The 12,501-nt window shown below is 40.0% G+C and overlaps 1 protein-coding gene across 2 annotated transcripts in view; it reads left to right on the top strand.

Moving 5' to 3' along the window:
* The window catches only part of AKT3 (v-akt murine thymoma viral oncogene homolog 3), a 402,599-nt gene extending 392,270 nt beyond the window's left edge, over positions 1–10,329 (top strand). Inside the window, exons 12-13 of one of the 2 annotated variants that reach the window (XM_006871278.1) lie at positions 655–757; positions 8,852–10,329. In XM_006871278.1, the coding sequence (XP_006871340.1) occupies positions 655–757; positions 8,852–8,937 (189 nt within the window). In that variant the 3' untranslated portion in view covers positions 8,938–10,329. The remainder of the gene's footprint in view (positions 1–654; positions 758–8,851) is intronic. The other variant, XM_006871279.1, reaches the window with a different exon arrangement.
* Positions 10,330–12,501: the final 2,172 nt, after the last annotated feature.

Here is a 12,501-nt window from a genome sequence, read left to right on the forward strand (position 1 = left end):
ACCCGGGCAGGGGCAAGCATTGACTTCCACCTTTCAAGTCAAATAATTACAGGTCTTTGTGAAGTACAGAGACAGCACTCTATCTGCAGTAACTAACTGTATTGTACTTTTAATAAGCTACTTAGCAGTAGTCACCAGGAAAGGAAAAGCCAGCAGGAATGTGCTCTTATGCACTAGGAAGAGCCCACGTTTTGTTGCAGAGGTCTACATCCATATGGTTTTGTATGTGTGTTTGTTATGCGGAAAAGTCAGGACAGACTTCTGAACATCCTCCTCCCACTCTGTTCTTTCTTGCTCTGTTTTACGTAATCTCTCAAGTACCCACTGGTCTGTATGTAGACTGCTGGCTGGAAAGGACAGTACCACATCTGTTAGCCTTCTAGACTGTTTCAATGTTGATTTATTTCTCTTTCTCTCCAATTTTATACTTGGTATGTATTTTCCAAGGAACTTGAATTTAGTGGCACAGCAGGTTAAGCACTGGACTGCTAACATTGTGGCAGTTCAGCTTCACCAGTCAATCTGCCGGGGAAGATGTGCTGTCTCAGAAGCCCTATGCCAGGTTGCTGTGAGTTGGAATTGACTCGATGGCAGTGGATAAGGATTTTCCTGAGTTAAAATCTTTTAACAATACCTTTCTTCTTTTTCCTATAGCTTGTACCTCCTTTTAAACCTCAAGTAACATCTGAGACAGATACCAGATACTTTGATGAAGAATTTACAGCCCAGACAATTACAATAACACCACCTGAAAAATGTAAGTACAATGCAAGACTTTCTAATGTAATTAAAGAAATCCATCATTTAAAAAATCATTGATAGTTTCCAAATGAAATTCCACAGTGACTTACTCACTCCAATGTGTAAAAGTATCAAAAGACAAGTAGCTTGATAAAAAAGCACCTCTGCATAGGAAATATTACAGGGAGGGATTGTAGCCTGATGTAGTCTCATTAGCCCTTTCTTTCTGCTTTCCAATATATTGTTTTTTTCATATCAACTGAAAAGACTTCTCATGTTTCCCTGACTTTGCACACTCACATGCCACCCCTATGAATTTTGGCAAATGTGCTGAACTGCAAATGCACAGTTGATTTGAACCGCAAGATTGGTGATTTAAGCTCACTAGCTTCTCCTTGGAAACCCTATACTGGGTCGCTGTGGGCCAGCACTGACTCAACAGCACTTAACAACAGCAAATTGCTTACCAGTTTTCCAATTCACTTTAAATTGACTTAATTTTTTAATTTTGCTTTGTCTTAATAGTATCTGTGAAGTCATCATTTTTGCTAGTATTTTTTATTTTTTACATATGAGGGTAAGACATAAAGTATTGCTACAAAATCACAGAAACTCTTATTAAATAGAAATATCAAAATGTGAAGCTATTGCTTCTCAACATAATCTAGTAGGTCTGTACCTTCTAAAGTCATAGCTCCCCAACCCTTCCCCTAAGAGTTCCATGCTCTTCATTTGACACCACATCAAAATGATAGTTTTTGCATCCTCAAGGGACTCCAATTGTTTTCCTTTTAAGTATTATTTGAGGAGTTTTAGGAACAAAAAGAAGTCTGAAGGAATAAGAGCCAGGGCCATAGGGTAGATGGTATAAGGTTTCTTAACTAAATGCTCAGAGTACAGCCCTTGCTACCCTCAGAGAATGAGCAGGTACATTGTTGTGATGAAAAAAAAAAATTCCTCAGTGCAGCTTTCCTGGCCAAAGATGCTGTTTATAAATTTTAATTCAGGAAAAACCAATGTAATTTTCAATTTTCTTAAAACTTTTTCCCCTAATAATCCTTTACGATTATTCTGTGTCCTTTGAGACAATCTCTCAAGATTATTCCTTATGCCGCCCCCCCAAAAAAACCCACAGTTTTGACTTTGCTGGCCCAGCAGATCCCCTCGAGTCCTTGTGTGACACTGTAGGAAAAGTGCTGGACTGCTAACCACTAGGCTGGCAGTTTAGACCAACTAGTTGCTCTCAGAACCCCTGTACAGTATTGTTGTAAGTCACAGCGACACACACCAAGAACAAGCAGATGCCCTCAGAAGCCATTGTTTTCATTGGACCTTTGTTCTTAGAGGCATTCTAACGAGCCAGAGACAAGTATACTACTGAGAGAACTTGTCTGTAGCCATATGTTGATCACAGAAATGCGTCTAAACACACTTGTTTTGAATAAGCCCATGCATATATGAGCTGGAACCCTAGTAGCAATACTTTCTGACTTACCCTTGTGTGTGTTTGTGTTTATGTGTGTGTGTGTTTAAAAATTAAATTACATACCTGTTAAACTATATTTTCATGTACCATTTACATTCATTTCATGTATACTAGTCTGTGTCCCACCAGCTCTGGTGGAGTAGTAGGATAAGCACTGAACTGCTAACTACAAGGTCTGCAGTTCAGACCCATCAGCTACTCTTTGGGAGAAAAATCAGGTTTTCTGTTCCCATAAAGATGGCAGCCTCAGAAACCCTACTACCCATTAGTCACTATGAGTCAGAAATGACTCAATGGCACCTGACAACAACAGTGTGTGTCCCTCAGTTTAAGAAATAGTCTAAAGTACACGCTAATGGAAGAAAAATGTCAACAAATGTAGTTCACAAAATTCTCATATGTTAACAAGTGTTGTTCTCAAAGGTCTACATTTATAGTGCCACCTGGGAAATCCAATACCATGCCTGCCAACCTTCAAGTCTTAGTTTGGAAGGAGGGTGAAGATTGAGATTTAGGGTGATATTTTGATAGCTAAAAATATACTTCAAATTACACATCTACCTGCTGATTCTTTCTGGTTAACTTGTGTTTTTGTTTATTATCTGCTTCTGCCACTAGAACACAATTCTCGAAAGAAGCGACCACTTCTGCGTTGAGACAGGGGTGTATAGAAAGACACACACACACAATATAGGACTCCAAATGATGGCGAGCCTGTATATGCAGAGTAGAACTGTGCCAGAGTTTTTAATGCCTGGATTTTTGGAAGCAGCTCTCCAGACCTTTATTCTGAGGTTTGGCTTACTGATAGCCAGAGTTCCTAACTAGGTGCCTAGCCCATTATAGGTTTGCATTAAATACCTATTAAGATGAGTGATGAAGGTCAGAGGAGGCCTAACTCACAGGTGTCCTTTGGAGCCAGGGGCTTGCTTACACCCACTCACTTTCCACGGAGGAGGGCATCAAGAAAACCAGGCCCCAGCAGATCTCTGTCTTGTGCCTCATCCACTTTTAGCCAGTTTTCCTTCTTTAGTTTTGGCATTTGTGAACTCTTTAGGCAACTAGATAATGTCATTTTGGAGGTCATAGAAATAAATCACTCTATAAATCCAAAGCCATAGGTAGACATTTTACTTCAGAAACTAAAAAGTGAAATCTTAATTTGGGGGTTAAAGTGAAGTTGAGAAAGTGCTAGACTCAGTCCAGTAGTCCCTAGGTCAGGGACCATGGGCAGTTACTGCCCTCTGCAGCCAGATTTCCCTCACCAGTAAACTGAGGAGCATGACCTTCCAGCCTTCTACCTCTGTGCACCTGAGAAGCCATTGAAAGGTGAAGATGGGTTCAGCTGAGAGGAGCGGGCAAAGGAGGTTAAAGGAGAGACTGAAATGCAATGTGAGAAAATACAAGATGAGAAAGACCACTGGGAGACACTTAGCAAATCTAATTTGATCACAAATAAGTTACATTAAAGCCATTAATATACAAGACTTCAAAAGTTCATGGAACAATTCCTCTATCTTTCAATTCCATTTTTCTACAAACTTTTTGAAGTACCTACATATATATATCCGTTGTTAGTTATGTTTTCATGATTGACTTGAATTTCAAACTAGCTATCCATGACCAGAATCCATGGACTAATCCTACTTGCCTTATCTCTCACTCCAAACTTTTATACCAGTTGTCATGATGTGAGTTCGTCATGAACACATTTCACTGCTGTTTCTAGAACATCTAAGGGCAAGGTTGTTAGAAGAGTTTAGAGGGTCTTTGAAAAACACATTTTAAACCTAGTTCCTGAGTTGTCTTCATCAACAGTATAGAAGCCATTCATAAAAGTCTTCCTGGTATCTCCATTTTACCACTCACTTCAATTCTGTTCTTTAATAAAGTAGATGCAATTTAGATCTGGGGCAGCATTGCATATGCTCATGAGAACAGCACAGGAGCCATAGGAAAATGCGCACGACACATGACTCCAATCCATGGTGAGCCACATGTGCAGAGTAGAACTGTGCACCAGGGGATTTCAGTGGCTGGGCTTTCAGAAGCAGATCTTCAGGGCTTTCTTCTGAGGTATCTTTGGATGGGTTTGAACCACTAACCTTCTGGTTAGCAACCCAGCGCTTAGGTGTTTATGTCACCCAAGAACTTCACTAGGAAACCTCTACATTGTAGGGCTTTCCATGGTAGGTATTCCCATGGTGGCTACAGTTGTAGACCTGTGGCAGAAGCCTGAGTGTCCAGCAGTATGCATACCATAGTCCACAGGATATGGCAACTAGATAGAAGAGCTGAGTGCTGTGTGTGAGACTGGCAGCAACAGGTACAGTCCACCCCATCCGGTGGCCAGCAGCCCACCCAGTGGAAATGCATCCCCCGCCTCTGCAGCTCGCTCAGATCTGAGTGCTCGGTTGTAGGAGAATGGCTCCAGTGATTCCATTAATTAATTAATTCAAGCTCCTGGCTTCCCTTTGGTCAAAGGAGCCATGTTTTGAGTTTGACGGCCGGTAGAGATATCCTAGATTCCTGGAAGGTGCAGATAAAAGGAGAATCAGTGAAACCCTGAACTGTGATTACACCTAACATAATCTTTCCTTCTTGCAGTTTGAATCATGATGCTAGCAAGAAACCGTTGTAGTGCTCTAACTGCTAATGCACAGAGGTTTTGTTCATAAAAGTCCACAGTAGTAACATTAGTTAGCAATTGTCTTCCCACTTGCCACCTTGCTTTTATAAAACAGAATGGAGAGTTGTTGCTTTTTGTGTTTTTTTTTTGGTTTGGTTTTTTTTTAGAACAAATCAGCAGTTATGAAGGCAAAATGTTCCATTTTCTACAAACAGCTGCAGTAACATGCCAGATTGTCCTCACTGGTGTTAATTAATTGAACTGATTTTGGAATATGTTGTGTTATATCCATTAATGGTCCTCTGCCTTCCTCTTACAGAAAAATAGGATTTCTTTGAGATCTGGTAGCTTTACTGCCATGTAATTACAATTTGTTAAATGTGCTAAGGAAAGTGGATAATTGATGCTACTTGACTGGGGGGTTCAGGCATAGTGTTTTCTTTTTCCAGATATGTTTTGAACAGCGTTCTCTTCATTGTCACCACTGTTCTCTGTGAGCATCCTTCCTGAGCAGGGATGGTGATGGGTGTGATGTGCTCCGGTCCCCCACGCAGACTCACGTGTCACTCACAATAGTCACCCCCCACCCTGATCTTCTGGGGGCCTGTGGCCCAGAGGAACTTGCAGGGGACCTGTCCCAGTGCCTCTAGCAGGAGCATGGGGACATTTTGGATAAGGATGCTATTTTTAGCCCTCATTATAATTGAGAAAAAAAGAAATAAAAGCAGAGAGCTAAAGTGACAGAATGATATATTGGCTTTGAAAAAAAAATATCAAGGTGTGGGGTCTTCAAATGTTTATGAATTTAGATTTTTAAAAATATTCAGTTATGTGATTAATTTGTTGCTGACAGTATGAAAACACTTAATTTTCAGCTGCCTTAAAGTAATCAATACTCCTCCTCCTAAAGGAAATCCAAAATACTGCCCCTGCCAAGAGGCTGGCTGGGCTGAGGGCCAGGCCATGACCAGGGGCCTGGGCAGCGTCCCTCCCGCTGGCTGACCCACAACAAGAACCAGCACCAGGTTCCCCACATGCACTGTCCACGTTTGCATTACAGAAACACACTCAACAAAACAAAGCTGTTAATGGGGAAAACTGTTTCTTTAAATGTAATTGACACATGTCAGAATCTGAACATTAAAGACTTGAGCTGCCTTTTCTAGATTTCTAGAGAATTTTTATATGCTGTGACTCAACAACTGATATTCCACCCTTCCCCACCTCTTACCACCTTTGGTGTAGCTAAAAATACTGGGGAAGGTATTTGATCTAAAAGATAACCAGTAATGAGACAGAGATTTCCCTAAAACTCAATACGATCAAGATACACTGCCATTGCTGTGGTCTGCATGTAGAGGAGAGAGCTCAGTGATTCAGAAGGAGCAGGAAGCCGCAGATGCTCAGAATGCTTTATGCTCACCTGCTTCAGTGCTATTTTATAATGTATTAGAGGGCACAGAATCTATAGTTTTAATTTCATCATGTTTCTTAGAAACTTTCATATTAAGCATAGAATAGCAAAAGAACAATGATGAGAGAAAATAATATAAAATAAATGTCCATTTCTTATACTGCCCTTTGCTGTATGTCAGGACCATTACAGTAGAGCCACGTCTGGCCCGCATTTTTTTTCTCCCTTTGCATGAGATTGATGCTCAATGGAGAAGCTGAAAAATTAAAATATTTATAATGTACAAGGATACATCGAGGAGTATTTTTATAAAATCATAGACATTTTTGTTAAAAATATCAAAATATGAAGCTATTTTTTTCTTGGTATATTCTCTATTTACATGTATACACTTCTGAAGGTGATTATCTCCATGGAGTTCTGTTGGCACTGAAGGATGAGCATTGGTTTTAGCAGTTCAAATCCACTAGTCGCTCTGTGGGAGGAAGATGAGGTGTTCTGCTCTTGGAAACCCTCTACAGGGTCACAGAAACTCCACGGCACTTTACAACAAGAATCTTTCCACAAAGAATTCTGCACTATGATTTACACCTTATCAAAATGGCAATCTTAGCATCCTTGAGAGACTTGAATCATGTTTCTTTTCAATTTGGTTTTAGGAACATAATTGAGTTTTAGGAACATAAATAAGTCTGAAGGGGAAAAACTGGGGCTGGAGGGTAGATACAGTAAGGTTTCCTAATGTAATTGTTTTAGAACCACCCTTGCTACCTCGAAGGAAAAGCAGGTGCATTGGTGTATTATGGGAATGGAAAACTTTTCCTCAATGCAACTTACTGGCCTTTTCCTCACCAATGGTGTTTTCAATTTTCTTAAGACTCTTTCTGAATAAGCCCCCATGATTATCCTGTGTCCATCAAAAAATATCTATCAAGGTATGACCCCTTGGGAGTCCTAAAAGACTCACCATACTTGCTCAGCTAACTCTCCTGCCTTGAATTTGCCTGGCCCAGCAGATCCCCTGAGAAGTCAGTGTTTTGATTAAACCTTTTTTGAAGGCACCTTTAGGGAATAAGACATATGCATAACTGAGAGAACTGGAGCCATCCACGGATCACAGTTACTGTTGTTGTTAAGTGCCGTCGAGTTGGTTCTGACTCATAGCGATTCTGTATAGGATTTCCAGGGAGTGCCTGGTGAGCTTGAACCGCCAACCTTTTCAGTTCAAACCAAACTTGCATTCCAGAGTATTAAACCCATAGCGCCATACTAGCACTGATCACAGAGACATGGTTAAATATGTTTTGTTTGGAATAAAATTGCATTTTATCAGCTGGAATCCTAGTAGCAATAATTTTTTTACTTTCATATTTCCTGGATATACAAGAGGAACTGGAATTTTTTAGTTTTTGCTTGAAGAAAAGAAGGTTAGGAATTTGAAAGACAGCATACACTTCAATGAGCTTGGAGTAGAACAGGAGAGATGTATGAAGGAGGCCCTCCACAGGAGGACGTGTGCCCTGGGGCGGGGGGGGGGGGCAGCAGGGGCTTTGCTCAGAGCTGTGTCCAAGGAGCCCTTGTTGACGAGGGACTGAACAAATGACCACATATAAGGAAGGCATCCTGACAGTGCAAGATATTAATCAGCAGAATTGTTGTGAAAGGTCGGGCTATCATGTGTAATCTTTAAACTGCAGGAAAACAGAAAAAATGAACAGGAGGAGCCAGCTAGCCAGTTTCATTGGGAACATTCTCTTTCAACCCCTCAAGTCGTCTTCTTCTTTGTTTCCTGTTAAACTGAGTACTTGGATGCTGACATCACTCCCTCTTTTACTTAGCCTCTATCCCTGCTTTAAGTTTTATTTTAAGAAAATTGGTAACAGGGAGTTAAAACAGACATTAGATATTGAATTGATGTTGTTAAGTGCTATCGAGTCAGTTCCAACTCAACAGTGACTCTGTATAGGGCTTCCAAGGAGCTGCTGGTGAGTTTGAACTGCCGACCTTGTAGTTTGCAGTGCAGTACAGTGCTGATCCTGCACTCCATTCCTACCACACCAGGAATGTAAGACAGTAGGCTGTAAAATCCGAAAAAAAAAAAAAACCCACAAAACAAAACACAGTCCAAGGACACAAATTAAATGGGGTCCTAAGCACCTTGATTTGTATCTATAGCACCACGAAATGAAAGCATTGGGAAACATTTCACACTTCGGGTGCCTTGGCATTTGTGACTTCTGTAATTTTAATAAATTGTTGTTCCATAAAGTTAAAAGTTGTTGGAGATGTTTTGTTCCTTCTTATAATAAAATCTTATTTTCTTCAATTATTTATTTTCCCCCATTTCATTAAGACTTGAAATTTTAGTGTCTTGAAAGCAATGATTTGATAGTGCTATTTTTCTCAAAGATTACATGTTTATAAAAATTAGAAAAATTTTAAAATGTAATTGCTGCATATTTCGATTGATAAACACAAGTTTATGGGCGCTATTGCCACTATTAATCTTTCTTACGCTAGTTGTTAGAAAAATATAGACCTAAATAAATGTCAAATTAAAGTAGCTGTTTCCTGTCCACAGATGATGAAGATGGCATGGACTGCATGGACAATGAGCGACGGCCACATTTCCCTCAGTTTTCCTACTCTGCAAGTGGACGCGAATAATCCCATTTCATTCTGCTACTTTACTGGCATCTTAGATTTACGACTGAAAAGGATTCCCGGACATCACCACCAATCCTGGCTCTTACAGAGAGCAGGAGCACCTTCAGATGCCCCAGACCAATCAGAGGTCTTCACCCCTGACCACCTTTTTTCACCCACATGAAAACACCACATATATGCAAACACACTCAACTTTTTGTTTTTGCATGAAATTGTATCTCAGTCTAAGGTCTCATGCTGTTGCTGCTACTGTCTTAACTATTATAGCAACTTTAAGAGGTAATTTTACAGTCTTTGGAAGTCATGAGTCCATCATTGTCGATTTGTGCACCCATTGTCATTTTCAGATCATTTAGTTTTTCTTTTCCCTAATAGTGAAGGCTGAGAGAGATACTGATTTTAGGTACATTTTTAAACTTTCTATAAGAGAAATCTAAAACTAATCAAACTAAGAAGATTTAGTGTATGATTCTAAGCAATTGGGGAAGGGTGGTGATATGCATATGCAGAGTGTTAATGAAGCAAATCTGTAGGGATAGATCACTATGATCTGATTGTAATTCCTTAATCAGTGCTTAAGAAGTGAACAACTGTTGATAAATCTATATATATATATGTATATATACACAGACATATATATATATTTTTAATTCCTGTTGAATTACTACAGAGGAAACCTGTATCACACATGGACATCCAGACTTCATGGGCAGTTGTGGACAAACGAACGTTGTCCTACCAAGAAATGAAGGCTCATGCAGACCAGAATTAAGGTCACGGAGAGGTCTCTGATACAGTTCATACCTGAGAACATTTTCTCCCCTGTGCTCGGAAACTTTTCTTCCTTCTTGATATTTATCACCTCTGATGGCTGAAGAATGTAGACAGATATAATGATCCTGCTTTTCACCAAAATTTGTACACCAAGGTAAACAGGTGTTGGCCTTATTTGTTTTGATTTTCTGTTTAGTTTTACATGAATCTCTTTTTTTCTAAGACGTTAAAACTTTTGACTATCCTTTTTTGACTATCTTTTTGTTTATGTTGTGGTAGTATTTATTTTTTAGTGATGGGGATTGTATGTCACGCTAGCAAATGCAGCTCCAGCTTACTCAAGGTAGCCAGCATGCAGCTTATTTCAGCCCATGTGCAAGGATTGTACAAGCCAATGAGAATCGTGCACTTTTTCTCCTGTATTTTTTTTTAATCTTGATAAGGCTCTGATATTATACATATTGGTTAGAAATTAGAAATCTTTGGGAGAAGAGATGCTGTCATTTAATTAACCCTTTGGTGCTGAAAATCACCAATGACCCATGCCAAGGGGTGAGTGAAACAAATGGATGTTGATGTGTGCTCATTTGCCAACGGATACATTATGAAGGCCTGGCAGCACTGTGTGATGAAGAAAACTGAGACCTGAGGGATAATGAGAACCGAACTTTACCTGGCACAATGAACACGTCTCGAATATTTACCAAGTAGGCAGTAAGGATTAGAACCTGGTGTGTTCATTCTGATCATGGTACACTTATCACTGAATTAAAGCCATCAGGGGAAAACAAAACAAAACAAAAAAGAACACTTCCAGCTTTTTCTTTTTCTGTATATACTCATGTTCCCCAGCTCCAACATTTCTCACTGAATGGGGACATGTATGCAAACCTCATCTTTCTTCTCCTTCATTAATGATGATCTTCAGATTAAACCCTTTGGTGCTAGGAGCTGACATTTTCCAAAGCAGCCTATGAAGTCCACGGGGCTGGGGGGCCATTCTTGCAGCAAGCAGGTGGCAACTTGGACTCCCTGGAGTGATCATGGAAATGTATTTTAGTTAAACTATCTGACAGCTCCCAAAATGGAAGACTACAGCATTGCAGACTATTAGGATTGCATTGTAGGAAAGAGCAAGTGACTTTTAAAGTAGGATGAATCATATTCATATGCAGATGTCTTAGCCTCTTGATGCTGGAAGTGTGGATTTATCGATAAGAAGCCACTGCTGGCGGTGGGCGGGCCACTGGGACTGACGGGGATTAAAGGGCATTTTATTAAGGCAGCTAAGACATATTCCGACATAGATTTTGTCCTGATTTTTCATATTTTTATCTGAGTGAAGTTCATCCTTAATATTGAGTGAGAAGTTTCAGTAAGTGATAGTTCACGCTTACACATACAGCTCAACTTCTTTTTTTTTTTTCTTGAAATTTGGGATTATGTTGACTATTTCACAAGAAAGTAGACTAGAAGGGGTGTCCTGTAAGTTGTTTTGCATCTATAATACAAGAAAGAGGTCAGAGGATGACAGGAGAGCTGAGACTGGCTGATGGAGCATTGGTTCCCCTGCAGGGAAAGTGGAACACTGAGCACAGAGCTGGGTTTTTGTTTTGTTTGGTTTTGGTTTTTAAGTCTTAGGGTGATTCCATGACCCCGGCGAAGGACACCTTCCTAAAGATTAAGGACTGGCACCGATAGGGTCCCAGGCTGGCCACTCCTCACTGGCTCTCAATCCCCAGCTAATGCCCCGGATTCAGGAACTTGTCCCTTCAAAGAGCTGTGAGCACCACACCGTGCTCACTTGACTTAGATTCTGAGACTCCCTTACTTTCACTCTCAGATCTCAATCGGCCATTGTGAAGGAATAATAGAAAAACTATAATATGTGTAGAGGGAGGAAGATTTTGGAAAAGTTCCCTTGTATTTGCCCCTAACTGTAGTTGTGGATTATGGAAGGTGGAAAGGCCTGAAGCCTGGAATCATTCCATCAGAATGTGGACTCCAGCTTGTCCTAACGTTTGTTAAGTTCACCCTCTTGTAGTCACACAGCCGTCTTGGGGGAACTGGCCATTTCTGCTTGGATTTTCAGCAAGGGTTGCTCACAGCTTTGCTTTCTACACTAATTACGTAGCGTTATTCCAGTATTGTTTTCCATTTACCATAGCTGATATCCAGCTTCTTCAAGCTGACTGTTCTTGCAGGGGCCACTTGCTTCTCCTAGAGTACAAAAGGTAAGGTCCTTCCTTACTAACTGCAGGGTCTATATATTACACCTCAACGTACACACTTTGCTGCTACTGTTTGTACTGTCTACAGTAGAATTTCCTTATCTTCATCCTGGTAGTGCACTACAGGCAAGCATGAAATGTAAAGTATTTATTTAAATAAAAAGAAATCCTCTAAATTGGTAATTGAGTTACCTCTCTGTAGCTTTATAGTTTGTGACATTTCTTGACCTTGCTAGTTCTTTCATTAGGATCCGTGCAAGATCTAGTCATCTGGTTAAGGATTTTAAGCAGATGCAACTATGAACCCAAGAATCTGTATTACTTTTACCGTTGGTCATACTAAAATTGTTTATTTCCTTAAGTATATGACCCACAAGGATGTGAATTAACTACAAGAAACTGTTTTTTGTACACTGTACATCCTTAGTATTTTTACACGTATATGATAGGGATGCACATTATTTTCCTTCGTACAGACAGCTGAAATAAAGCACTATGTCAATCTGCTATTTCTCTGTTTATTGTTGTTGGACGTGGTTCTGTAATAACAGAAAAGTAA

This window comes from Chrysochloris asiatica, unplaced genomic scaffold (assembly GCF_000296735.1).
Source record: "Chrysochloris asiatica unplaced genomic scaffold, ChrAsi1.0 scaffold00165, whole genome shotgun sequence".
Classification (NCBI taxonomy): Eukaryota; Metazoa; Chordata; class Mammalia; order Afrosoricida; family Chrysochloridae; genus Chrysochloris; species Chrysochloris asiatica.